The sequence below is a fragment of the Aquila chrysaetos genome, chromosome 2 (assembly GCF_900496995.4).
Source record: "Aquila chrysaetos chrysaetos chromosome 2, bAquChr1.4, whole genome shotgun sequence".
Lineage (NCBI taxonomy): Eukaryota > Metazoa > Chordata > Aves > Accipitriformes > Accipitridae > Aquila > Aquila chrysaetos.
In genome coordinates this window covers 9112479-9138998 of record NC_044005.1, presented here as the reverse complement: position 1 = coordinate 9138998, position 26520 = coordinate 9112479, and the positions used below count along the sequence as shown (strand labels likewise).

The following is a 26520-nucleotide window of genomic DNA, read 5'->3' as shown; positions in this document are numbered from 1 at the left end:
TGGTCTATTTTAGCTTTCCTGTAGCCTGGAGAAAAAACTTTTAAGGGCATCTAATATACTGGACTGTTAAAATACCAACTGTAAATGACAAGGACTCTCCTAATTTAAGATACCTTTTGTAACTGCTTACTGGAATGCACATGAAGTTTTTTTACCTCACCCCACAGTTGAGGGTTTCACTCAATCACATACCGTTCCTACTAGTGGATACAGGAATCCAGCACCAACACTGGCCCGAATGTCTCGGATTGGCAGAACAAAACCCGTAGGTGCTCCTTTTTTTTCAGGGTCATGAGACAAGGATAAGTGAGTTTTAGCCATGCAGATTGGCAGGTTTCCAAATCCCTGGGAAACGCCATGAAAAGTGAGAGAAAGGGGAGAGAAATAAGTAAAAAATCAGTAACTTTTCCTGTACACAAATGTTATGGCTCTATTGTGCCATTCTCTGCAGATCAGACATTTTATTAGGACATTTCATTCCTCATCAACTGCTTCATCAACAGCCTGTCAGATCTGTTGACCATTCTGCATTCCCATTCCTTCTCTCTCAAACTCTCTCCCTGCCCCCCTCTAAGTATTAAAGAAAGAACCACCATGGCTCCCAGCACATCCAACTGAGTAAAAAATTAATGGTATGGAAGTGTTAGATACACAACCTTGATAGCTAACTTACTGTCTACTCTCTTCCCAAAACATTTATTTAAATAGCTCAGAGCTAAAGTTCTTGTTCAGCTGAGGTCAGCTAATTAGAAATGTTTGATCAATATAATTTCAGGTCATAAGGAAGTGGCAATTACATGCCTATGGTATTTTGATAGACTTGTAAAGGAATATACAAGAAACATAAAAGCGAGAAACTATATACGCCAGTAGTAAATAGACTGCAAAAGCAAAATTATTCGAGCACACTGCAAACAAAGAATGGCTAATTCTCACATTGCTCTTCCCTTCAAAGCTCTTTACAGACCTTCATTAATGCAGAAGCAGGTAAATTCACAAGAATGTCATGCTTGAGAAGAGTAAAAGCAACACAACCAGAAAGCATCTAATTCAACAACCAGATGCGAGGTTCAAAACTTATAAAAGTACATGTTTTTTCCACAAGAAGTATTGTATCATCAACTGTGGAACTCTTTCCCCAACATAATTGTGACTGGCAAAAATCCATATGGGTTCAAAAACTGATTACACAACTCAGTGGAACAAGAACAACAACAACAAAAAAAACAGAGACTATTTAGCACCAATGTGACCACTTGTAGTTCCCTAATTCCCAAACTGCTGAAGGATTGGAGAGTACCGTAGAGAAAGATCACTGAATCCTCCTGGCCTTCTCTCCCCATACACTATCACACATGTGCTACTGGGCCAGATGAGTTCTGTCTTCTCCACTAGAAGCCAGGGCCGGTTTCTCCCCCCCCCATACCACCTCCTCTTCCTCCTCTGCCATAGCAGCATCTAACAAGTCCTGGACAAGGACATGATTTGAGTGATGATTCCCTTCACACACAGTTTGAAGACCACTGTTCAATATGAACGTTTTAAATCAAAAGCACCACTGGTATCAGGTGATGTGGAAAACTCACTTGCTTAGTGTACAAGGTGACTTTCTCCTGTGCTTCTGGAAGTAGCTCAATGTCACTTGCCCCGTAGATCTGCTGGGCAATAAGCCTGATCTTATCTATAACAGGGAGCTAGGAAAAAAAAAAAAAAAAAAAGACAGGCAAGTCAGTGTGGCCAAACTACAAAGAGCCGTAACATCACAGCAGCTTCACAATCCTTCATATGTGTTGTGCAATGCCCATCTGCAGATACAAGAGCTTTTCCCATTTGCTGTAGAACAAAGCTATACAGTAATTTGGGGTTTTTCAAAACACATTTATCTTGTTGCAGTTGTTTCTCTTGGTAAGAGGGCAAAACTAGTTTACTACAGTCAGAAACAAAAAGGTACACAACAGTATTTCTTATAAGCTGTGCTTACATATTAATTACTCCCACTGCAAAAGAGGCATCTTTATTCTCTCTCAAGTTTAAGTCAAAAAGCAGACAAAAATAATTTGAGGGAATACAAGTTAATGGTTAAATAAAAGCACAAATAAAACGGGTTAAAGAAGAAAAATTGAAAGCATCTGTTAAGGAGCTAAAACAGGTATGATGACATAGCTCTGTACCTCATTAGGTTCTTGAATAGGTGCTTGCTATTAAAGGAGGATTCAGGCCATAACCTGGGAACTAACAGTGACTTCATTACCTCCAAATCAATTGTCAAATATGCTTAATATACAAAGTCATTAGAAACACACACACACACGCTCTCTTCCACCCTGACCTGTAGTATGACTCTATAAGCCTTACTTGTAGAGGAAAAAAAAAAAAAAAAAAAAGTTAATAATGGACAAATTCGGTTCCATAGCCTGGTGTATAGATTCCCATCCTGAGCAATCAGTGCACCCAGAAGCTCTGCAGTAAGGTAACAGGTTTGGTCAGGCTTGTTCCAGTCCATGCTCTGACAGGAATGCATGTCTCAAGTTCAAGAACTAAACTTCCCCTCAGCCTGGAACATGGCTGCCACAGAAGAAACCTGTTTGTCATCTCTAGCAGAGTCACAGCAGCAGCTTTCAGTGTCAAAAGTAAGCAATATTTCACTGGGTAGTCAAAACGACAAGAACTGACTAACTAGGTCTTTGAGACTGGTGGAATAAATGTTATGCTCTAAAATAAAATTTCTTCTCAGTTTCTCAGAGCAGCCTGTCAGTCAGCCTTCAAGTCAACTTAAGTCAACTTAAGCTAGTGAAACCAGCTGATCTCCATCTTATAAACAAAGCACCTCTGTAATACAGCGAGTTCTTACCTCCACATTATAGAGGAACGTGAAGTTGCTGGGTGTCTGCGATGCTCTCTGAACAGCTTGGGCCAGTGCAACCGCTCCTTTACCTCCCTCTGCCCAGTGAGTGCACTCCACAGCATCAAACGCTCCTGCTTCCTTTGCCAGTTGTACTACAAGGGCCAGTTCAGCCTTTGTATCTGTCCTGTACGGAGAAAAGTTCACACATTTGTACCGGAGTGTGCACACAGTAAATTAACTGTTTGTTCTAACCATTTCTCTCTTGACAAGATCCAAAAGCTGTCCAAAGAAATCAGTATCCAGCCATCAGGAAGCTGCTGAGGGGCTATCCACCACAGCCTTCTCCACCTTGGTGAAGGAAGCTACTCCACAGAGGAACAGACAGCAACAGATAGCTCTGGAACTACATGCAGAAACCCATGACTACTGACAGAGCAGCGTTCCAGACTTTCTGCCATTTCTGTCCTGTATTGGCAATGCAAATCCTGTTTCCATGAGCAAACTCAAAAAAGCGTTAGTATTGCTGATTTAGAGATGCTAAGGTGTGCTATATCATGTGCACACAACAAGCTAAAAACCATAATTTCTCTACATCAGCCAATATGCATTTACTTCAGATGAGGAATCCTTAGCTGGCTACTCTGCTTCAACTGGCATCAGCTTTAACACACCAGTTCAAAGCACTTCTGCTTGCATAAAAAGACGACACAAAGATTCTATTTCCTGTGCAGTACAATGTGCAGAGCCCGAAACGCTTCTTAGCGGGGCATAATTATTCCACGCAGCAAACTACTGAACACAGTGTCGTCAACAGCACAGGCACCTCACCATCTATTGTGAGCTTAGATTTCACATCATCACAGGCACCTTTTGTCCTCAGTAATCTGGCCAGTCACAGTGTAAGTGATGGCAGATAATAGTCATAAAATCCTAAGCTAATTTAAACTAAGGAATACATTTGAAATGACTATGCAGAGCTCCCCTATTTATTCAGCATCTTCCAACAATCCAAAATGCTGCAAACAATACATTGACAGTACTGAAAACCAGAGTTTCTGTTAAACATAGCAGATAAAGTGACACAATTTTATACCCATGCATCACTTCCATGTCCCAGCTCACTTACTTGAAAGCATTGACAGCCACTACTACTGGGACACCAAACATCCGTGCATTTTGGATTTGCTTGTTTAGGTTACTACAGCCTTTTGCCAACAGTTGAAGATTCTGTAAAGAAGACAGCAAGCAGGAAACACGTTTTATCAGGGGCAGTGAAACTTTTGTTCCAAATCCACTACGTCCACAGCTAATGATAAAAATGTCAAAATGGGAATGAAACCACAAAGACAAATCCCCAGTGCTGCTTTCTGAGCAGTCCAGACCAGTGCATGCTCTTTGATGGAAGAAAAGAAAAGGAATGACTACTTCTAATGATCGCTGGTTTCAGCTGCCAAGCCAAAGCAAGAGAAATCACTTTCTATCTTTTTTTTTCTGTTATTCTTAGTAAGTTAATACCCATGCTCATTACCTCCCCACAGTAAAGCCTCATTTTACTCTGACACATTCCTCTTTATGTATTAAATATCATTAGCAGTGAATTTCAAGACAGTTGTTTGAAGTCTGTGGCAACAGCTTTTGGTTTACACATATTTACATTTTGCAGCATCAGAGACTATTCATGGAAATCCAGACATTTCATTCCTTCCTATGCAAAGAATAATCCATACAGAAGCTCCACAAGTGAAAAAGCTGCAGCAATGTAAAGACAGCCAGACCAATTATCCAAGTGTACACAACCATTCAAGGCACAAGGATAGAAGCTGAGACTTTGGTTCACTTTCCTCTCTGCTTGCAAATGGTGGGGGGAAATAAAACCAGAAACTGCTGCTGCTAAGAAGAGAGTAATTAGAGAGGCACTGTGAATATTTTCAGAAACAATATTTCAGCCAAGCAATTACTCTATACTGAGAGGGTCAGGGGACAAGGAGTAGATATTACTATGAAAAATTGAGCGCACAGACAATTGCATGAGCTCAGGAGAAACAAAAAGGCTAGGTCAAGTACAATAAATGCTTCAAAGAGCAAAGCCAAAGTAACATCGTAAAAAAAAAAGCAAACCCCAAACCACCCCCACCCCCCACCCCCCAACATTACAGCTTGTATGAGGAAGCATTTCCCTGGCAGCTGAAGAAATGACACACTAGCTATCCAGGCATGTACTGCATGACAACATCGTGTCATGACTGCAGTTAGTTGGTCAATTGTCACAACAGGTAAAGGATGTTACCTCTTCCATGTACTCCTTTGGTAAAGGTACCCCAGCAGTGACCTGGGAAAAAATGGAAAAGAAAAAAAAACATGGAACCCCATAAGATTTTTATCCATGACAGCAATTCTTGCTTCATTCTTATTAAATGGCATCAAGACACAACATTCTACTCCAGGCTGATCGTTTTTTCTAAGAAAAAAAATAAAAGGAAGAATAAAAGACTGCACATGCACTCACAGTACAACAAATGACTGACTGTGGCAGTATCGCAAGTGCCCCAGCATACAAACACTTCATTAGAACAATAAAACAAGCAGGTATGTACCTGTAACATACTACAATGAAGCAGGTTACTAGCAACAGGGACATATGGATTCCTTTTACTACTGCAAACCTCAAGACAATTACAAGTAGATCAAACCCTACAGGGCTTTAAGTGACTGGATCAGAACAGTAACAGCCCGTCACGCCTAAAGAAAACCTTTCCTAGTACTTACTGCAGGCCCTCCTCCATGCATTTTCAGAGCTCTGACAGTAGCAACCAACACCACCACATGAGGCCGGAGACCAGAATAACGGCACTTAATATTGAAGAATTTCTCCATGCCTATGTCTGCACCAAATCCTGCTTCTGTAACTAGAGTAGGAATTAAAAGAAAAGAAGCTTGTGAGAGGTTGCTGGGTAGAGAAATCACGCTCTGATTATATAAATCAGAAGCTTCTTCCAAGACAAAAAAACCCCAAAGACAGTCACGGTAAAAACAAAAAACAAACAAACAAAAAAACAAAAACCAAAAAAACCCAGGCAGATCCCTCCCTGCAAACAAAAAAACAAAAAGCAAACAAAAAACACGCTCCACACACTTACCAACAAAACCCTCTTCACCCACAAGCTTCAGTGCTATTTTGTCTGCCAACACTGAAGAATTCCCATGTGCAATATTGGCAAAAGGTCCAGCATGAACAAACACCGGTGTTCCCTAGAAAAGGGGGGTTGTGGGAGAGAGAGAGAAAGAAAATCAGAGGGTACAATTTAGCAATTCTGCAGCATTTCAGGAACTAAGTACTATGGTACCTGAAGGTGAAGAAAAACGCTTTTAGAAGACAGATCTTAAAGCCTTCTGATCAAACATTTGTTATCAGTCGTAAGGACTACAGGGCAAACAGGATTATAATAATCTGCACAAGTGGAGATATTAATCCGCTTAGGAAAAGGATGGCTAAATCCCAGCAACTCTTTGCCGTTCTCCTGCATCTACAACATTTAGATTCCCAAAACACCTCCTGGCATTAAAGACAACAGAACAGAGACACAGCAAAGTTTCATGCATTTCCTCCGGGTCATCCCACATGCCAATGGCAGACCTAGAAAGAAGCTAGCCTTCTCCCGTAGCTGAACCTTAGGTAGGAAACCACAATAAACCTCTAACTCTAAGCCAAGTAAGCCCACGCTGATTTTGATGAATGAACTAAACTGGTTGCTTCTTGGCTCTGAAAATGCACATATAGCAAATCATCTGTGCTCACCTCTAGTGTCTGCATGAGGTTTGGTTTAACAGCATCTTTCATCAAGACGGCCAGAGCACCAGTCACACCCTAAAATAAAAAAAGGGCAATCAGTTTCCAGGTGTACTGAGACCTTGAGACAGTTCCTATGCAGTGTCAAGGCTCTGCTTTTATCCTAGTGAGCTTTAAGGACCAGGACCAGCAGTTGCTCTAGATGTAACCAACTCTACTCAGGGCAAGGCAGAATAATGACCTTTACATTCTTGTAAGAGGATCTGTGATTTCTGCTGGGGGCAAACTCTTGGTCGTGACCATGCTTGGCCATCACTTTGTAGTGAAAGCATAAAGAACAATTGCTGCTTCAATGCTATAGCAAGGTTAGTAAACAATAGCAGCGAGAGGTAACCCTTAGGTATGTATGGTTTACTGTAGCCCATTCAGTGGCACAAAACAATGTGCTTAGGTTTTGCAGTTAGATTTGTCTTAGACTTTTTTCCTTCCTCATTTCAGCAACTAGGCTCTACATACTGGCCTTTAAATGTCCTAACAAGCTGCTACATCCTGCCCGAGTCTCTTGTGCCACATGAAAGCTTATTTAACATCCTGCCCAAGTCTCTTGTGCAGAAATAACTTTTAAAGTGAACCTCTGTGCTCATGAGAAAGACCAGGCTTACATCATGAAAGGCAAACACTGGAGCCCATGTTTCCTCTGAGGTGCAGCAGTATATCCTGCTGCAATTCAGCTTCCTGCAAAGTGAAAGCTTGTGATTTCATCCACATCTGCTTTGGGAGAGAAAATGAGGGTTTGGTCATCCTTGTGACTAATACAGTTCAGTGGAAACTGAACCGACTGTTACCCAGCACTTACAAAAGTAACTAGAATTGCTATCATGGGTATTGAGCCAAATGTTCACAGAAGTTATGAAAACCTTGAACCATGATTTCTTTTTCTTCCCTTTTAATTTCAATTGGATTGCAGCACTCAATTATATGAAAGATTTTTTTTTAAAAGACATTCACTGCTTTGTTTCATTAGTTTCAATCTTGCCACATGAAAGCTTATTTAGCATTTAATGGATAAGCTTTAAACTTCAGTCATCTCCAGAATAATGAAAACTACAGAGCGAGATTTCCATGGCGACATTTCAGGCCTGTGTCACTCAGCGGCACTTCAATACATCCCATCTCTAAAAACCTGTAGTCAGTTTTTGATTCCGCATTTATTCCCAGTTTCTTTGCACTTCCTGGTAGCATGCTCGCAACATTGGTTATATCACAGCAGAAGGACTCAGACATCCTTTCGTGCCAGTCTGGTCTCTGCAATCACTGTTTCTGCCAGCATAAGGAGTACGTTAACAGTCCTAACATGCAAGCCAATGGCTGCCATCAGTGCAAACATATACCATTCAAGAGAACCTGTTGGACAGGTCTGATAACCACCCTCCATTCCACAGTTGCGATGGACAAAGTTAAATATAATTAGATTTAAGAGTAAAAAAAAAAAAAAAAAAAAAAAAAATCTTGATACAAAAGACTTCTATCACCTGGACTCTACATAAAACTCAAAGCAACTCCCTATCCAAACACCATCTGCCTCCACTGCTGATGGGTAGCAGGAGAGACTCCTGTTTTCCAGAACAGGGTTTAACCCAGGTACTTAAGGTTAAACTGGCAGCATGCTAGCAATGGGAACTAAGATCTCAGAGCTGCCTACAGAACTTTGGCACATGCCCTCCCTCATTTCCAACAATGTCTCTCATAAGGACATTTACAGTTAAACGGTTCCCAGCCTAGCCCTCTTCCTACAAGGCCAGAGTCAGGCCATATTGCTAATCTACTGTTTCTTAGGCTTATCCTGGAAGGAAGCAAAACAAACAAAAAACCCCCCCAAACACAAGAAAACAAAAAAAACCCACAACAAGATAGCAAGAGCTGGGTAAGCCTTAGTCCTGTGTCCCACCTTGTTGGAAACAGAGGTCAGGATACCCACCCTGTGGATTCTTCTATCCCATTGGAAATGTTCATTCAGAAAATGCAAGACAAACCTCATTAACACCACATCATGCAAATTTGTCTTTTGCAAAGCAGGCTGTGAAATACCTACTATACAGGACAGCAGTAAGCACCAGTATCATGTCTCTATTGACTAGTACAAAAGTCCTGAGCCTGTTCTCTGTCTTGAGGCCAGTGGCAGGGCACAGTTGACATACAGGGCTCAATTCCCCTTCCCTTATCCAAACAGGGTTGCCATCTTCAAAACATTTATTGGAAGAAGTGTCTGGGACACAGGCTATTCCCCCGAAACCACGCTGAAGCACCATTGGGGAGAGTGCTAGTTGACACACTCCCCAAACATGCCAAAAACTGTACTAATAATTATTGTATGACAGCTGCAAGACTGTTGCAGCTTGCAACTGCTGCTTAGGACTGCTTTACGTACTGGTAATAAGACAACACCAGTGCTACTACATACAGTATTTCACACAGTGGGAATAAAGGATTTGTGTCCCTCATCAAAGGCTGCCTTACGGAGACCTTGCAAAATTTGCAAAGGGTTTGGCTTTTATAGCATTCACAACCTCCCAGAATAAGGTATTTCATCATCTGTAATTAAATTTGCATGAGCCTTTTCTCCTGCTCAATGTCTTCTTCCTCACTCCAGGGAACCTGAGAAACAAGATGGCCAGCAGGATGCATTTTGAGTTCTTCTGATTCATAAATATGCTTTTTATCTAGAAGCCACCATATATTTCCCCATTAATTCCTATGCTGCTAGCTTCAACTTGACACATAGCACATCACAGAGGACCGTTTGTCCCTGCCCAGATCACATTCACACACACACTCTCTAGGTAAGGTGCTAGCCACACTGAAGTAAAAAAACCTTTGTTAACTCCCGGGGCTAAGATTTTGTCTTTGATCTTCCATATGCTAAGGGCTTTTCTGTATAGAAATGTCTCTATGCTTTTCAATCCATGGACTTTTGGAAGTACTAGGAAAAAGCATTTGAGAACTGAATGACTCTCTTACAAGGTCATCTGTTGTAACTGGTTCTCCTCTCTTGCTGGAAGCTACCACCATTCTGCCCAGTCGCTTTTTCATATCATCCAACCCATCAGACAGTGCTAAAACTGCCATGATTTCACTGCTGACCGTGATGTCAAACTGAGCCTGCAAGAGATGAATAAAGAATGTGAACTCATCAAGATGCCCTAGCAGCAATCCTTACCTCTGCTGAATTCTTGAAACAAAGCCAATCATCACCATCATAAAAAAAAACCCCAAAACCCAAAAAAACCCCAGACGTACAAATATAAAAGAAATTCAAAGCATTACTCTCAGAACATACTTCATTTAATTTGGCCATTTTAAACTGGATTTTTTTCTGCAAAAATAAGTAAAAACTACTTATTCCATTGCTATTACATGACTCTCTCCTGGCACATACATTAGTGATTCATGTAAGAACGCTTAATGCTAACAAATTATATTTTTGAAGACTGAGCTTACTAACTCATCTGACTATCACTAAACAGTACAGTAAATGAAAAAAAAAAAAAAATCAGATTCTATAGGAAATGAAGAGTAGAATTCATCAGACATAACAGTGACACCTCCATTGAAGCTAAGCACCCTAGGGACATTTCCAGTCAACAGAAAAGAGGCTTTTCTGAGCACAATTCATTTGAACTATTAATTTGACAGTTACTTAAGGGACAAGAGGAGTCACAGCCCAGATTGCCTATTTTACTCTATTGATTATATAATGAATCCAGACAACGAGCTCAGATACCATGCCTAGTTTTGGCCAGATACATTCCACCCAAAGCATGTGCAGTGGTGAACATTAGCCATTGCCATGCATTGTATTTACAGAGGGCAGTTGTGTGCAACCGTTATTATGCCACAGTCATCCCAGTTTGGGAACCCAGCATTCAGGAGAGAACAGGAAAGGAGGGAACAGACAACAAAACTAAGCACTGCACTGGTAGCATATTTAACTGCTTGGTTGAAGGGACTTTCTGCTTTCTCTTTAACAAGGTACTGGTAAAAGATGGAACCATCTGGCATTAGAGGAACTTGCTTTAGGACCATGATTTTCAAAGCACTTTTTAAAACATGCAAGAAAAGGGAACAATTACCGTTCGTGAGAAGCCTTTTTCTGTTGGAGACTGTCCAATAGTGATTTTCCTAAGGAACCTGTCATTTGTATCCAGTACTGCAAGGAATGCAGAAAGAAAGATGAAAAATCACATTGCAAGTCATAAGTCAAATCTATGCCCTATTACAAACACTCAACTAGATCACCTATGAAGGGAGGATGGCAGTTTGAGATACCATCCTCTCCTAAAGAATGGCAAGTGCTACTCAACATGATTCTTCCCCAAAACTGAACTGCAACAAAGTTAAGATAACCACAGTCACATGCAGACCCTGTACTGCATCCAGAGAAGTCTACCTCCCTTTGTGTGCATTAACCACAAGTCCAAAGCCTCTCTAAAAAGCAGAGCTGCTAGTATTATTCCACTTGCTTTTTCACAATCATTAGTCAATGTGAAATCAGGAAATTATGACAGCCAAAAAAGAAATAACATTATCATTTTATAAGCTAAGTGATAAAATGGTCAGATTCTACTATTTAGCGAGAATAGTTTCACACAGCCCCATTAACTCAAATTACCTTGGAAACACAAACTATCAAATACTGCCTTAAATTTGCTGTTTCTTACTATCCACTTGAAAAATTCTAAGTATTTAATAAAATACTTCCCACGTGGCAGACTACTTTAGCCCCTTACGGGTTATGAAGCAAATTTTGGAGAATACATTTCACACTGTATTTTAATAAAAAGAAGAAAAAGCAATATTCTTGGGGTCTAAATCAGAAAAAAAAAGTCCGTATTTGAGATTTCTTTTGCTAGTGAAATATTAAATCTGCCAGACCAGAAATTGATCTTACCTTCAGGTATCTTTAAAAATATTTTAAAAATCTGGCCTTTATTTGCTGTCAGTGCCCAAGAGAGCAAGTGGGCAGATTAAAACGGAGTTTAATCCCAGAGCAGAACCCTCTTGCTGCTCATGGAGCTTTCTCAGTCAGGTAAAAAGGCTGTTGGCTACAGTTCCCACTCAACTCTCTCAGTGACTGACAAATCCAGAAACACAAACCTGCACCAATTAGTGAAGTCTTAATCTTTGTGAATTCAGAGCAGATTCAAGCCCCTGTGTCACACCCTTTAGGAAAAGGATCCCAGCTGCAGGCATCTATCCCACCAAACACTCAGGAGAGGCCAGTCCTGCCCTCTTTCCCATTTTCCCAGGAAACAGTTCCTGCTGCACTTGCAAACCTCTCTTTTGACACACATTTTGTTTCTTAATAATTCTTTCATTTAATAGCTCTTGTACCTCTTTGCCATGTTATGGTGCCTGGGTCAATGTCCAATCTCACAAATAAGCTTACTTCTTCCTTTGTCAAAGCCATAGGATCAGTTTTGTTAATGCCCAATTTCTATGGGAGGAAAGGACAATAAAAGAAAAAAAAGGTATAACAAGCAGATTCACAGAAATGAACCTTTCACTAGAGAGCAATGAGCCTTCAGCAGCAGCATCTGCACATTCAGAAATAAGCAGGGGATGCCTTTTTGGTGCCCCTTCTCCTAGACCCCACAACAATGTAAGACGATCCATATCAGTGCATATCTGGAAGCAGAGCTTGCTGCTGGCCAGCTAGTAGAGGGCAAGGCAGACAATAGGGCTCATTAGGGCAGGTTGTCACCAAGCTTTGTGCAAGGCATCTACAGAAAGAGTAAGAGAGAGTGCTCTGCAGTTCCTTACACACCTTGTTCTAATCATTAGCCTCACATGCTTACATCCATTTCTCATTAGTTTGCCTAGGGTCACTGCACACAGGCATGCGTATTTAAAGACACTGCTTTCAGCATGCTGGTTAAGCAGCACAAAGGAGGAATTAAACATTTCAGTCACAAGGCTGTCAGCATCCCAGAAAGCTGATCTTGAACAAACTGAGAGGGATGGGCAGTTTGCCAAGTTGCTTAATTGAGAGAAGAATTATCTCAAGAAGCCTGATACAACCGCAAGCTTAGGAACGAGCAAAACGATTGAGTTGATTTATGAACGAGCAAGCTTTTTTTAATTAACTAGACAGCTAAGTTGTATTTTTCTCCTGAAGAGCAGCAAGGAAGAAGAAAGTCTGTTCTCTTCCTCTTCAAGCACATCATTTAGAAAAAGAAATAAACAACAACAAAAAAAGATATCATCTTTCTGGAATATTAGCATCCCATTCACATCGCGACATTTAATAACCAGAAGAGTGGTTAGGGTAGAGTTCCCTCAGCGGTCCATCAGGAACACCAAGCAGTATGACATACCTTCTTTGCTCAGCAGTGGAAGCAAACCACACAGTCTCTAATGGTTGAGAAATTATAGCCAATCAATAAATCAGAGTTTTAGCTTCCTAAGTAGTCTGACTACTGCTCCTGACTTCCAAATGGGCAACTGATCCAGCGTGAATACTGTACAAACAGGTCTGTACTTTGAATGAACTTAGCAGGCCCCAGACTGTCCTTCTAGCCAGAAGGTTCAAGCCCAGTGCAAAACTATTCCTCTGTGAATCCTCATTTTTGCAGAAGTCAGGGACAGATGCTGGCCCACATTAATTTCCGAGGATCAGAGGAGCTGTGGTCTGCTCAGGGATTGCCACTCAATGACAGGGCTACTCATCTAACTGGGAATTCTTTTTTGGGGAGAGGAGGAGTGGGGAATGTAGGGGACAGGTATTTTTTTCTATTATTCCCTGCTTTCTTAATCTGGATAGGACAAAAAATTCTCTATGTTCTCTTTTTGCTGAACTTTATAAATTGCCTTTCTTTGTGGTGCATTATCGATATAGCTGTCACAAAGGAACTATTCATCTCTAGCTGTAACTGGGTGTAAGGTACAGGGGCTGATTCTGGTCCTTTCTTAAAAGTGCCTTGCAGACACTGAATTGACACTACTAATAAAGGGCACTAACCCCTTTGCCTCTTCCCACTGCATTACTCATACAGCATACGATAAAGAGTTACATCAATGATTCTTCCCCTTGGGGCTGCATCTCACTGTTTTCTGTGCTGTAGGAAGGGCTACCATACTTCAGCACACCTTATGTAAAAATTAAATGCCAGCAGAACGACCTAGAGGACAACATGAGGGTTTCTGTAACTTAGCTCTGCCTACGTAAAGGATGAGTAAATGCAACAGAACCAGAAACCAATGCGAAACCAGTGAACTTACCTGTAATCTTCGGATCTGAATGCCTGAGAACTTCCTAACACCATTGACAGAAGGCACCAAACGATCATAGAGAGCCTTGCAGAATGAAACAGGTAGTTAATTAGCACTGCTGGCACACCTAAAATATCTTGGCCAAATACATCATAAGAAAGGATCGTACCTGGTCAGTCTGAGTTAGCTCATGGAATATACGTGTGTCGATAGCAGCAGCGACCAGGTTGTTGGCTGCAGTGATAGCATGGATGTCACCAGTGAGGTGAAGGTTAAACTAGAGGAGATAAAACATATCAGTTACCTCATCCTGCTGCAATTTTCATTTATTTCAATTCATCGCAGACAGATGGAAAGAAAAGTATTAATAGCAATGTTAAAGTGGGTGAGGGTGGAGTGGGAGAGATTGCTCAGTGCAGTATGTGGAAGAGGAAAGAATTTCTCTAAACCAGAAAAATGCCTCCCCCACATTTATGTCATTTTACAAACTTCCAGAACGAAGCTTCCAAATAAAAAGGTGTTTTTTTCCCACAAGAACAGTTCTCACAGGCTCCTTGACACCTGAGAAGACCATGGTATGGCACATCTGCATTGCTCCTCCTTCACCTTCCTTCTGACCCACTCTCATTATTTGCACAACAGGTTTCACACATCCATTAGCTGAAGCTGTTGCTGCTCCCACAAAGGTATCTGAGCTAAATTGAAACTAGCAACCTTGTGCAGCGCTAGCAGTAGAGCTGTGGTTGCACAGAGCTCTGCATAAGCTAACCACTCAAACACACGTTATCGTAGGCAGAACTTGTAGACCACGTACTACACAGTGACACTGCTAGTAGTTTTCTTGGTTCTATCTCATTAAAAGATAGTTTGAGTGGGTTTGTCTGCATGCGTTATCTGGCTGCACTGTAGCTATACTGACAAATGGCTTGGGATACATAGCTTACATGAAAAACTTGCATTATGGCAGGGGAGTAAGAGGTGTGGTTCAAACAATCCTTTTCCTCTGCAGCAGAGCCACAAAGGAGGAAGATGAAAAGGGGACATTAGAAAAGGTGATATGACAGAAGAGCTTACAATACCATTTCATTGAAGCCTTGCTACTGTGGTCTTAAAAAAGATAGCTAAAGGCGGAATGCAGCTAGTCACACACTGATTATAAATCCTAATTAGTAAATGCTAATTGTTGTCTTATTCTACATACATGTGACAAGAAGCAATTATTACTACCTTGGTTCTGCAGTATGAGCTCAAAAGTTTTTCACTTGCTATCTTTTCCTAGGATGAAAGCTACATGCAGAAATATCAAATGATGTATCAAGGTCATTACTGTAACTAGTGACTCCACATACTTCAATTTTACAAGACACACATCAATTAAAACACCCCCACAAAACTATGCGTATTTATACCACATGGGTCATACTTAAAGAATGTCCTTTCAGCCAGTTTGGTTCCAAGAGTGGGGCTGTTTCCCACTGCTGCACCCAGTCAAGTATTTGGCTCCTCTTATTAATGCTCCCAAAGAGGAGGAGATTATTTTTCCTGTCACATCTCTCATTCACACGTGTTCTTGGCACCTGACTAAATCAATATTCTGCCTCCCTAACGTTTTTATCTTTTATGGACTTGCTGCATCAATTGGAACAAACAGCCCTTTTGATCATTTCTGCTTTTCTTCCTAAAATTGCCCTGTGTCAATCTATAGTGCACAAGACAAAGGTAGAATTCTACAGGCAATTACTTTGCGAGTTGAGAGAAGCACGAGAGCACGTGCTACACGTGCATTTCAATTCCCTGCCCCCAGACACGGGATTTTACTTGTTGCCAAGTCACGTCAGAAATATGCTGCAGTGCCAGTCCCCCACAGGCTGAGGTCTTGGCATTACTGATTCCCAACTTCCATTTTCCCGCTTCACGTTAGTGATCTAAAACACAAGTATACCAAAACAGCTCACAGAAAGAGCTGGTGACCACTGCTGCTGACAGAACTACTTAATATGCTTCCAAAATGTATTAAGTCATTATCATCTTCATTTCAGTGCTGGGAAAAAAAGGCACAGGATGTACTTTGCTCAAAGGTATACAGCAATTCAAGGCAGAGAAGGGGAGGGAACAGAGGAACTGGGAATCGCCAGTTCTATGAAGTTCCCTGACCATGCAGGCACCCTTCTGAAACAACCAAAGACTTAAACAAAAAAAAAAAAACAACCAACCAAACAAACAAACAAAAGCTTGTTTTTCAAGCATCCAGTTCTTAGGAATGCTACACTGGGCTATAAACAAAAAAGATTTTCTAAGTTATCTGACTGCAGTATCTCTTCCAAGGTCTGTGAACTATATGTGCAATGAGGCTTTGTATAAAGAATTACCTCTTCCATGGGGATAACTTGACAATAGCCACCACCTGCAGCTCCACCTACAGAGAGACAATAGTCAAATCATGCAAATAAAGGTCTCTCTAGCCCAGAGTAGTATTACATGTGTTTCCTTAATGGCTTTAAGAAGGCAGCTACTGTTGAGCAGCTTAGTTTAAATCCCAGCACAGCACTTGAAGACAACACTGAAAAACTTACCCAAGGTTTTTCTTTCTTAAAAGAAATGCAATTGTAACTGGGAATTATGTAAAACTACAATGCAGCAGAAAAAAACCTCTGAATGCCATCTTTCCCCATTTAGTCCAACTGCAAGCAACAGAACAGCTCATACCTTTTATACCAAAGGTTGGCCCCTGAGAAGGCTGCCGCACACAGGCAAAGACATTCTGGTGAAGGTGGGCTCCTAAGGCTTGAACAAGACCAACAGTGGTGGTGCTTTTCCCCTCTCCCAGGGGAGTAGGAGTTATCCTTCAGTGAAAAAGCAGAACAGACACAAATTAAACCCTTCTAGTGGGTGAGATTCAAAATACAGGGATAAAACAGTCACCCAGTGATTGCAGTTAGTACCAATTCAAATTCTGGATTGGGTCAGACTTCAGCTAATCTTCATCAGTTCAAAACTGGAATGAGACTGGCAAATCAGCACATAACTGCCAAAAAACTTCATCTGAAACAACTTGCTAGTTACTGTTGAAGGCAAGCTACTAGACTAGGAGAACTTTGACTACAATCCAGTCTGCCCTTCATAACCCTGACCTGCAGACCACAGCAATTCATCTCCTAGAAAGAAATGTTAAACTACATTCCCACTATTTGCCACAAGAGATAAATCTATTTCCCAAACCACTAGATCTTCAGTGTGATTTACTAAAACCCAGAGCACCCCATACAGTCACTTTACCAAAAGACAACGACAAGCCATGCTAATAAAATTTCTTTTCACCCTGACATCATGTAAGTGATGGCTCAGTTAAAGAAGTACCTACCCAGTAACAACAATGTATTTGCCATCTGGCTGGTTCTTCAGCCGTTTCAGAGCTGACAGATGAACCTTGGCTTTAGTTTGGCCGTAGAGCTCCACCTCATCAGGGAGCAGGCCAACTTCTTTTGCAACTTGATCAATGGGCTTGAGTATGCAAGACTGCGATATTTCAATATCACTTGAAGAAAGAGAGCAAGGTCAATTTATAAGCCAAAGACTTCTCACAAATTCCCCACTTCTGGGCGGCATAAACTACAAACATCTAATCTATATTTTAAAAGGGAAGCTTTAACCCCTCCTAGTTAACTGAATCAATCCCACCGATATTGGCTACATTAGAATAGACACATCCTCAGAGCTGCCTTTTTTTTTTAAAACAAAACAAACAACAAAAAAACCCGCACCAACCCTTCCTCTGCTCCTCCTACCCCAAGAATGCCTTTTTGTAGGCAATGTGTTATGCACCCTTATGATATTTTGTATATTTTCAACTGCTCCTTGGGGACTTGACACCAACAACTTCTACTTCAATACACTAGGTTTTTGCCATGTCAGACTGAAAATTTTCCAAAATACAAGTGTCTCACTATTTGCTGAATCAGCAACTATCTAGCTGGCCTAAAGAACCTGTGGAAGTCCATGTTTATGCCTTAATATTATGAGGATGACTGAAGCCTACACTTCAACATATGTCACAGCACCACTGTAGGTTAGCTCTGCTCCCTTAGGAAGGCCTCACAGTGCTTTCTCTCTACTTCTCTCCAAACTTCAATGCCAGCTACAGTCTACGTACATGTATGCCCCGTATTATGCAAAGATTAGGAACAGAAGTGAATACTATACTGCATGAATGCTGCCAGCGGCTTCATTTGAAATCATTACCTTGGAACAGGCGTCTTTAGGATAAGCTGGTTATATTGGATGTTCCATTTTCCAGGCTGGAACTTCTCCAGAAAACGCTGTGCGCTCTCTACTGTGCTCTAAAATGAGAATGAGAAAGCATTATAGCAACCACCACTGTATGAACCATGCTGGTTAACAAAGAGACTCAGAAAGGTTTTCCCTTCCCATCTGTCTCAGTTGGGGATTAACACAAACTGCTTTGACTAAAGCATTTGCTAACAATCCAAAATGAGACTCTGCTCGTAGTTCTCGTAAAAGAAAAAAAATCCCGCCCTATCCATCTATCCATCTACCTATCTATCTTCCAGCATGCTGGATTTTTGGAGGTATTCTGTGCCAGCAGGATTTCTTAAGCAAAGCAGGAAATAGAGGGAGCTGGCTTACACTGTTACTCTCCTCCTTTTTACCCAATCACCCTACAGATAGTTTTAGAATTACAGCCAAAGCACTGTAAGACAAGCCTGTTTCTCACCGTTTTGAGAGAACACACTCAAAAACCAAACAAACCAACCCGCCAAAAACCCAACCAAAAAAACCTCTGTCCTAACAGTTCCTTAAGGTCCATCATCTTCCTCAGTTAACTGAATCCAAATTGTTTAGACTAGAAGTTGGAAGTCCTAACTAGATCTCTGTAAGAGCAAGAAGGAAGCACCAGTTGCTTTGGTAGTGTGCTGATGGTCAGCAGCAACATACCCCAAAGGCAAACGCAGAGGAGATGACCAGCAGCCTCAGTCTGCCCACGTACCTGCATTAACATGGCCACAGTCATAGGCCCAACGCCACCAGGAACTGGGGTGATATAGGAAGCTCTTTCCTTTGCTGTACTGTATGCCACATCTCCTACAACTCTTTTTCCACTGGCCTTTGTGCTGTCTGGGGATTTACGGAAAAAGTAAGTTACACATCACATTTCACCAAAACAACAGAGGCAGCAGCAGCAATTGAAGCTGAAGTCTTTTCCCTCATTGGAGTAAACAAAACAGAAGCTGAGTACCCAGGAAACTGTAAAGAAAGATAAAAAGTTAAAACAACATCACAAGATGAAGCTGTTATCATCATACTTCACTCACAGAGTGCCAACAGCTCATGCAACATATCTTCCCATTAAGTGCCATTTGTCCTCAGCCAGATAGATCTCCCTTTTCTTGAGGATGCAAGTATTTGCTCAGTGGGTGGCACATGGCCTACAGGACAGTGTGAAGATGACTCCAAAACAAAGGCAGGGGGACCAAAGCACAGACTAAGTCTTACATCTTTGCAATAATAAAACACAAATGGGACATACAATAGAGAAGTCACCTGAACGATCCTCTCACTGCTCCTGCTGTAGTGCTCTGAAGGATTAGTACAGCTTCCAATTTGAAGGAGATACAGACCAATGGTCTAGAAGTAGTGAGAGAAGAAACATGGCTGACTTGTTCCAAAAACCCAGGTTTACATTTGCTCTGTTCCATTTTGGAGGACATCTAGGCCTTACTATTGAATAAAATCACCTGCCTTTACAGAAACTGAGGACAGATAATGCTGAGCTTTTCAATTACTCATTGCCATTCCAATGATGGGCTGGTAAATACTGCAGTTCACAGAGATCAGAGTCTTGACAAAACAAAACCTCACAGGTGGCTTATGAGAGCTCCAGTAGAATAATCCCCTTTCTCTCTGGCAAAAAAAAAATACTGTATCCTGCTGCACTACATGACCTGACAATTCAGAAGCAGAGACAGCACTTTTTACCAGTGGTGACCTTTAAGTTCAGCCATAAGGAGAGAAAAAGACAAAAGGTATTAGTAAACTAGCACAGTCATCTAAGGCCCTTGCTGATTACAGACACAGCATATCAAAAACAGAAAATTTAAGTTTCTACTGGAGTGGCAGATTCTCATTTCAGATATGAGGACTCTAGGGGAACTTTTAAGCAGTGTGAAAAACCTGAAGATAGCAAAAGCAGCTCCTGCCAACACTAATTTTTAGCTGCATTGTTACTGACAATTAGCAGCTTGGATGTTTTGCTGTGTTTGTGTTTTCAGCAACACTTTTGCTCCCTAAAGTTCAAAGCCTGAACAACATCATAGTTGTTAAACAGTGTTTCTACAGCCACTGTCAGCTTTGCTGCCTGAACTGTAGACCAATCTGGCCTTCCAGCCTAGAGACTAGTTTAATTAAGGTTGCAAAAGGCAAATAACAAAATAATATTTTCTTCCAAGGATGCCAAGCAGGCTTACCAGCCACCCTGGCCAGGAAGACTCCAGGCCCAAGAATGAAGAAAACAAGTGATGAATTAGGCACTCTGAACACAAACAGCCTAATCTGTTACACAGACACAGTGATGAGCACAAGCCAAACAAACCCCCAGTCCCTGCATCTGCACCTCACGCCAAGCACTGCTGAGCACAACTTAGGAGCTATTCAATTACCTTTAAAATATTCTTTTGAAGGAAAGCTCACATACAACACTTTCTACCTCTCCCCATAATTTCACCTTCTCAATATTCATCAACCCACTCTTAAAAAAAACCAAACCAAACCAAACCACAAACTAGTTACAGAGAGTATCAGTGACACTATAACCATTCCCAGTGCCTGTGTTTTCTTTGGTCCAGCAGGTACTCTAGCCAGCTGGAACATGTGAGAGAGAGCATCCAAGGACTTTGAGATTAAAGAAGTGAAGGACATGCCTACACATGTGGAATGAACAGGTATGATGATCTCCATCTATCTCCAGAGACAGCTGCATGAGGGATGGCCTCAGTGCGGATTCTGGACCGGAGCTAATTCACAGTCCTACTTTCGCCAGACGAGGCCTGGGAATATCCACGTGGCTTCCAAGCAAATTTGCGCCAGTGTACATGCAACTGTAATGTATTTCTGGTGGATATATGACTACAAACACACAAGACCATACATGACCCTCATCTGTAAAACATGAGACCGCCTGCCTGCAGTCTGCTTCTTTTTCTGGACACCACTGGGAAAGGTGTTTCATGAGGGATCCAACACAATCTGATCTTATAGGCCTGTGATGCCAACTTGATTCCCAGTATATAAAGATATAAACAGAACATCAAGTCAAGGCTTTCTGTGTCTTTCTAGCTCCTCTGGTGTCTGAAGAGCATAGCACCAAGATCCACAGAGGCTGATCCTCCTTTGCTGCTCTCATATCCTACTGTTCAAGGTTCCCTATTGGCTAGGGCTTCAAAATCCCATAGCAGAGAAGGACTTTGAACAGGGCTGCTTCCTCCATCAGGACTCAGAGAGGGACACTCCAGAGACTATGCCATGTCTGGGAGTATCCTCTGCCTGCACTGCTCTCCCTTCCTGTAGCAGAGCAATTTCTACAGGCCTGGAATAAGGCCTTCAGAATATCTGCTGAACTAGCCCTTCAGCTGCAGCAGTGGGGAGAGAAAGACAAATACAATCCAGTTTGGAAAGGGAATAAGACACACTTGTCTGCTCTCATAGAGGTTTCAGGAGATCCTCTCTTCCTCTCTACCTGGAGACCTGGAAGAAATTCTGTTCAGCTGTAGTACACATGAGGACAAAGCCAGATGTGCGTAAACTGCCTATTCTAGCCTCCAAACTGGCAGCCTTGGGAGTATACAGGCTGCCCTCCATTCAAAAGCACAACAGCGGCATTTGCATGGCACTACATGGCTATAACTTTTTTTAACTCCAACTTGGCAAGCCTGCATGAAGTTAATGTCCTGATATGTCAAATCATTTTGGGATTTGCCCGTACAGGGCACCCCAACTTGCAAAGTATAGGCATATCCAGAGATTGCCATGTCCCCCAGCTGCAACTCACATCTACACCTAGGAGGCACCTAGCTGGGTGCACTTACAGCTATGGTAGGATGCATGGCAACTGTGCTATTTCTCTCTCTGCCACATTCAAAGCACCATCACAGCTAGCAGCAATATTCTATCTGTACAGTGATGTAGCTGGAGAGGCTGGGAAACCAGCTGCCATTCTTTCTGTAGCATTGCAATTCCCACAATTCTGGCACTGATTTCCCAAAAGATTAATCTGAAAACTTTTTTGCAACCTATCAGAAGGGAAGAAAGAGTCAGGAAAACTCAGCAGCTTCAGAAAACCACAGAAAAAAGTCTGTGGCATCCATCATTTTGAAATCTGACAACTGCCATGGTACTCTATCAAGCACTGATTAGCAAGTCTCACAACGCCATTAAGCGTATTGCCACGCAACACTGACTAGGCTGGGTGTACAAGAAGCTCAGATCTCAGGGCACTGCCCAAGGCAGACTAATTGCAAAGAAACAGGAATGTGTCCTCAGAGATGCAGTTCACATCAACCCTGAAAAAAAGGTCATAACCATCATATGTCAGAAACACAATGGTAGTTTTCTTTGCAACATGTTTGTGGGGGAGACTCCAAACCATTCTGCTTCATGCAAATCAGCAGTGACCTTGTGGGGTTTGGCAAATTGCCCAAGTTTGGGTAGCTTGGCACAAATACATCAAGCAACAAACAGCAACAGCAGATGACTTTTTAATTTTAATTAGACAGAGGACTAATGTTTTTAAATGCAACTCAATGTCATCTTTGAGGAACAAGACTGCCGAACAGAAATTTCTTTACATTCCATTAAATAATGGCAACAAAATGACTGATTAATTATGAAAACTACCTTTTAAAAGCCTTGTGGGTGTAGCACAGAGATAGTTGGATGGTGACTAATTTTCCATATCATTCAATAGCTGTAATTTGGATTTTAAATTAGATGAAAACAGAAATTGCCAGACTGTCTGTTCCTCCTTTACAAGGAAGGTGTAGCCAAGTGAAACCCTACCCTAAAATCCTTTTGTTAAAGCACTTCATTTTATGCCAGAGCCACTGTCACCAATACTCTTGCAGAAGCTGCTTTGTTTCAAGACAACAGCCATTCAAGCCTAAGAAGTTAATGTTGCAGTTCAACAAATCCACAGCTACTTTAAGGGACTGCTTGCCATTTATGTATTTCAAACAGAACAGCTTAATCAGACCTAACTGCAAAGCAATGACAGCAAAGCTGTGCGCTTATAAGTGACAACAGCAGCAAGACTTCACTGTAGTTAGGGCAAATTACATGGATATTCTGTTGTAATATTTCCTAGGCCTCTTCTTTACTCTAATAATCATCAGCCTCATTGAAGGCAGAAACAAAACTGCCACTGATCTGCTTTGGGACAGTACTTCAGACTAACCGTTTTTTTTATTCTGGCATCTTCAGAGGTTGTCATCCCCAAGACAGACTTTAAAGAGAAAGAAGTCCGCATCCACTAGAAGCACCAAGGAAACAGTATCCATGTACTTACTTAGCAACTGCATTTATATACAAATAAACACATCCCCACTCTTTATACATTACCCACGCACCTGGCACATGGTTAATTCCACAGTCTATTACAATTGCACCAGGTTTGATCCATTCACCTTTTACCATTTCAGCTTTACCAGCTGCAACCACCAGGATATCAGCTTTACCAACCTACAAAAACAAAACCAAATAAACAGCTCTGTATCACACCAGCAGTGGAAGAATGCAGGAGCTGCTTCAGCAGCAACTTAGATCAGCTTCAACTGCAGTGAAACTGTGTGCTCACCCATTGCGATCGTAGGGATGGAAGGGCATCAGCAATTAAAGGTAGCTAGCAGTTCCTTGGCAGGGATAAACTCCTGCAGCCAGAAATTATAGCCTATTTTCACACTCCTACCCTGAACTATTGCTAGTCAACACTTCACAACCTCCTTTGAACTTCTCCATGATTCCCAAGTAGATCATACAGACTACTTTTAGATAAAATTAAAGCCTTTGCATATTCTTATCTTCCTCCCTTCAAATATCCCTGCATATTCAGCTGCTCTTTTCAATGCTAGAAATATACCCAGCACTCATCAGACAGCAGCCAAGAACAACCCCTGCACAGAACTCTAAGCAGCACTTCACTTGTGGCAGCACTGTCTTGCGGTTTTTATGTCCAGGACTGTGTAACATGCAACTCCAGGGAAAGCTGATTGTAATTCAGCACTAATATTCATTCACACAGCACTCAGTAAATTTGACAGATCTGGTCACAAAGCTGGTGCTAGAGACTCTGACTAAAGCTTCTCATCAGTTCTTGCACTGCTTCATTCATGTCTGCTTAGGAAGCTGCTATCCCTTGGAATTTTTTCTTTTAATCTTCAAGGGAGATAAACTATTTTTAAGATTTCATTAAGAATTAGCACTTCAATTGTTAATCAACCTAATGACAGTCTTATTGAACAGTAACTCAATGCCATGAAGTATTGCCGTGTTTCAGATCTTCTCTGTGAGTTATATTCAAACACACCTACCCCCTTTTCAGCTTTAATACTTGCGTACAGAGCCTGGCAGTGTTGATTGCTCTACAAAATCGAAGTAGGTGGCAGCACAGCAACACGCTATTTCTGTCACTCTCACTGCTAAAGAGAAAATGGTACCAACTCCCAGTCACAGAAAATAGACTGGAAAAAAAACAATTGGAGAAAACATTTGGCCTAGCATTTCCCAGCCATTAAAGCAAAAGACCACCTGGCCTTTTTGGAAAAAAACAAAAACATATGCTGTCTTGCAGGCCACTACATGAAGATTAGGAAGGGATGATTAAATTCTCAGCGCTTGCCCAAAGAAAACAAAAATAATAATTTTATTGTTATAATTAAAACCCTCTAATTAAGGGCCAAAAATAATCAGGATCCTATTCCAGTAGAAGTATTTACACAACCATGCAATGAATGGGACTGGGAAACTGTTTCAGATGAAAGACAACCCAGACCCAACGACTTAGAGTAGCAATACACCAAGTAGCAATGTGCAGCAGGCAGCACTGGCTTGCAGCAGGTAACTACAGCCTCATGCATCCAGCCTGTCCTTACCTCCTCAGCCAGCGTCAAGGTCTTTGAATGGCAAACGGTTACCGTTGCATGATTCCAGAGCAGCAGGTCATGCATGGGAGCACCAACGATCTTACTGCGGCCAACCACTACAGCTCTTTTCCCTGCAACCTGGATGCCTGCATCACAGAAAATTAGGAGAAAGTAAAAATAGGTCATTTTGCATCCTAGTACGAATTAACTCAAATGGGCCTGGAGTCTTTTGGTCAGTTTAAGTCTGGCTACTATTTTTCTTCTGGGCTGTGTGTGATAGGAAACTGGAGTTGGGAGGGAGGAAGGAAGGACCATTTTAAAACTAGTTCTTTTACTATCTGAAAAGGCAGAGATGAAATGTGGCATTTCAAAAAAAGTTTCAATGTGAAGCACAGCCTTGCAACGTGCATAATTTCTCCTCTTATTGAAGACTACTGCAGTAATGAATAATGGATGGCAACCTCCTTACCTGTCTGCCTGATAAGTTCCATGCATCCTTTTGGTGTACAGGGAATAAAGCAGTCTCCAAGGTCGCCTCTAGAGAGCTTCCCAGCATTAATGCTACTTAGGCTGTATTTTGAAAGAATAAAGGCCTAATAAGACTCTCAGCCTCATGATCACCATTCAAAAGAAAAAAAAAAGTTTCTTTCTGGAGTAGCTGTCATGCTCTCCAGGGGTGAAGTCAGTTTACCCATCTACATCCTTCTCAGGTGCAACAGCATTGGTTATTTTTTCTGTATTGATGGGTTTATCAGAGTCAAGTGGCAGCTGCACTATAAAGCCATGAACAGCAGAGTCTCCATTCAAAGAGGCAATGCACTTGAGGACCTACAACAAGTAAAGACCAAAAACCTAATGGCCGTTAAACTGAAATATGACTGATGCAAAGGAAAAAGCATAATCCTATCTGGATTAGCAGACACACACAGTATGTTTAGTTTTTCCACCCAAGAGTATAAATGACTCACATTTTTTATTTTTAGAAAGATACCTGTTAAAGTCTCTAAATTTTACATTGTAGTGGTTTAGTTTTCTTTTAAAAATAAAATAATCTCATTTTTTTCATGAGTTAATATTTATGGAGAAGCAGTCTTTTTTTATAAGATGAGAGGGCAAATATAAGTTTACCTCGAGCTCAAAACCAAAATTATGTATTTTTTCATTATTGGCTGTATTACTTACATCAGTTTCTGTTGCTGTGTTTGGCAGTTTTATGTGATTGGCACTGATCCCAATCTGCAAATGAGAATACCAACAAATGATCTGATTTCTGAATTGATCTGGCTATTCTCTCAGTCCAGCCCAGCCACAGCTACATTCTGTCACATTTCCCAGGTCTATCTCCTGTTCCTGTGGCTACAGTCCTGTTACTTGGAAATACCATCAATGAAAGAGAAGAAAAAAGATGAGTGCTTCGCCTGCTTAGATTGGTCCATACTTCAGCTGTCCTATTCACCTTCTGACATGAACAA

The 26520-nt window shown here is 41.4% G+C and overlaps 1 protein-coding gene across 1 annotated transcript in view; it reads right to left on the bottom strand.

Annotated features, from left to right (window-relative positions):
- Window positions 1–26520, bottom strand: part of MTHFD1 (methylenetetrahydrofolate dehydrogenase, cyclohydrolase and formyltetrahydrofolate synthetase 1) — a 42560-nt gene that overhangs the window by 5355 nt on the left and 10685 nt on the right. The window contains exons 4-26 of the mRNA XM_030033920.2: window positions 26231–26284; window positions 25740–25876; window positions 25518–25618; window positions 25058–25194; window positions 23537–23648; window positions 18907–19034; window positions 18141–18238; window positions 17263–17436; window positions 16608–16744; window positions 16271–16317; window positions 14071–14178; window positions 13911–13985; window positions 12024–12126; window positions 10763–10839; window positions 9651–9791; window positions 6642–6710; window positions 5983–6094; window positions 5612–5751; window positions 5133–5174; window positions 3972–4072; window positions 2852–3029; window positions 1587–1694; window positions 193–345 (exon numbers count right to left, since the gene is read on the bottom strand). Coding sequence (XP_029889780.1) covers window positions 193–345; window positions 1587–1694; window positions 2852–3029; window positions 3972–4072; window positions 5133–5174; window positions 5612–5751; window positions 5983–6094; window positions 6642–6710; window positions 9651–9791; window positions 10763–10839; window positions 12024–12126; window positions 13911–13985; window positions 14071–14178; window positions 16271–16317; window positions 16608–16744; window positions 17263–17436; window positions 18141–18238; window positions 18907–19034; window positions 23537–23648; window positions 25058–25194; window positions 25518–25618; window positions 25740–25876; window positions 26231–26284 — 2532 coding nt within the window. The remainder of the gene's footprint in view (window positions 1–192; window positions 346–1586; window positions 1695–2851; window positions 3030–3971; window positions 4073–5132; window positions 5175–5611; window positions 5752–5982; window positions 6095–6641; window positions 6711–9650; window positions 9792–10762; window positions 10840–12023; window positions 12127–13910; window positions 13986–14070; window positions 14179–16270; window positions 16318–16607; window positions 16745–17262; window positions 17437–18140; window positions 18239–18906; window positions 19035–23536; window positions 23649–25057; window positions 25195–25517; window positions 25619–25739; window positions 25877–26230; window positions 26285–26520) is intronic.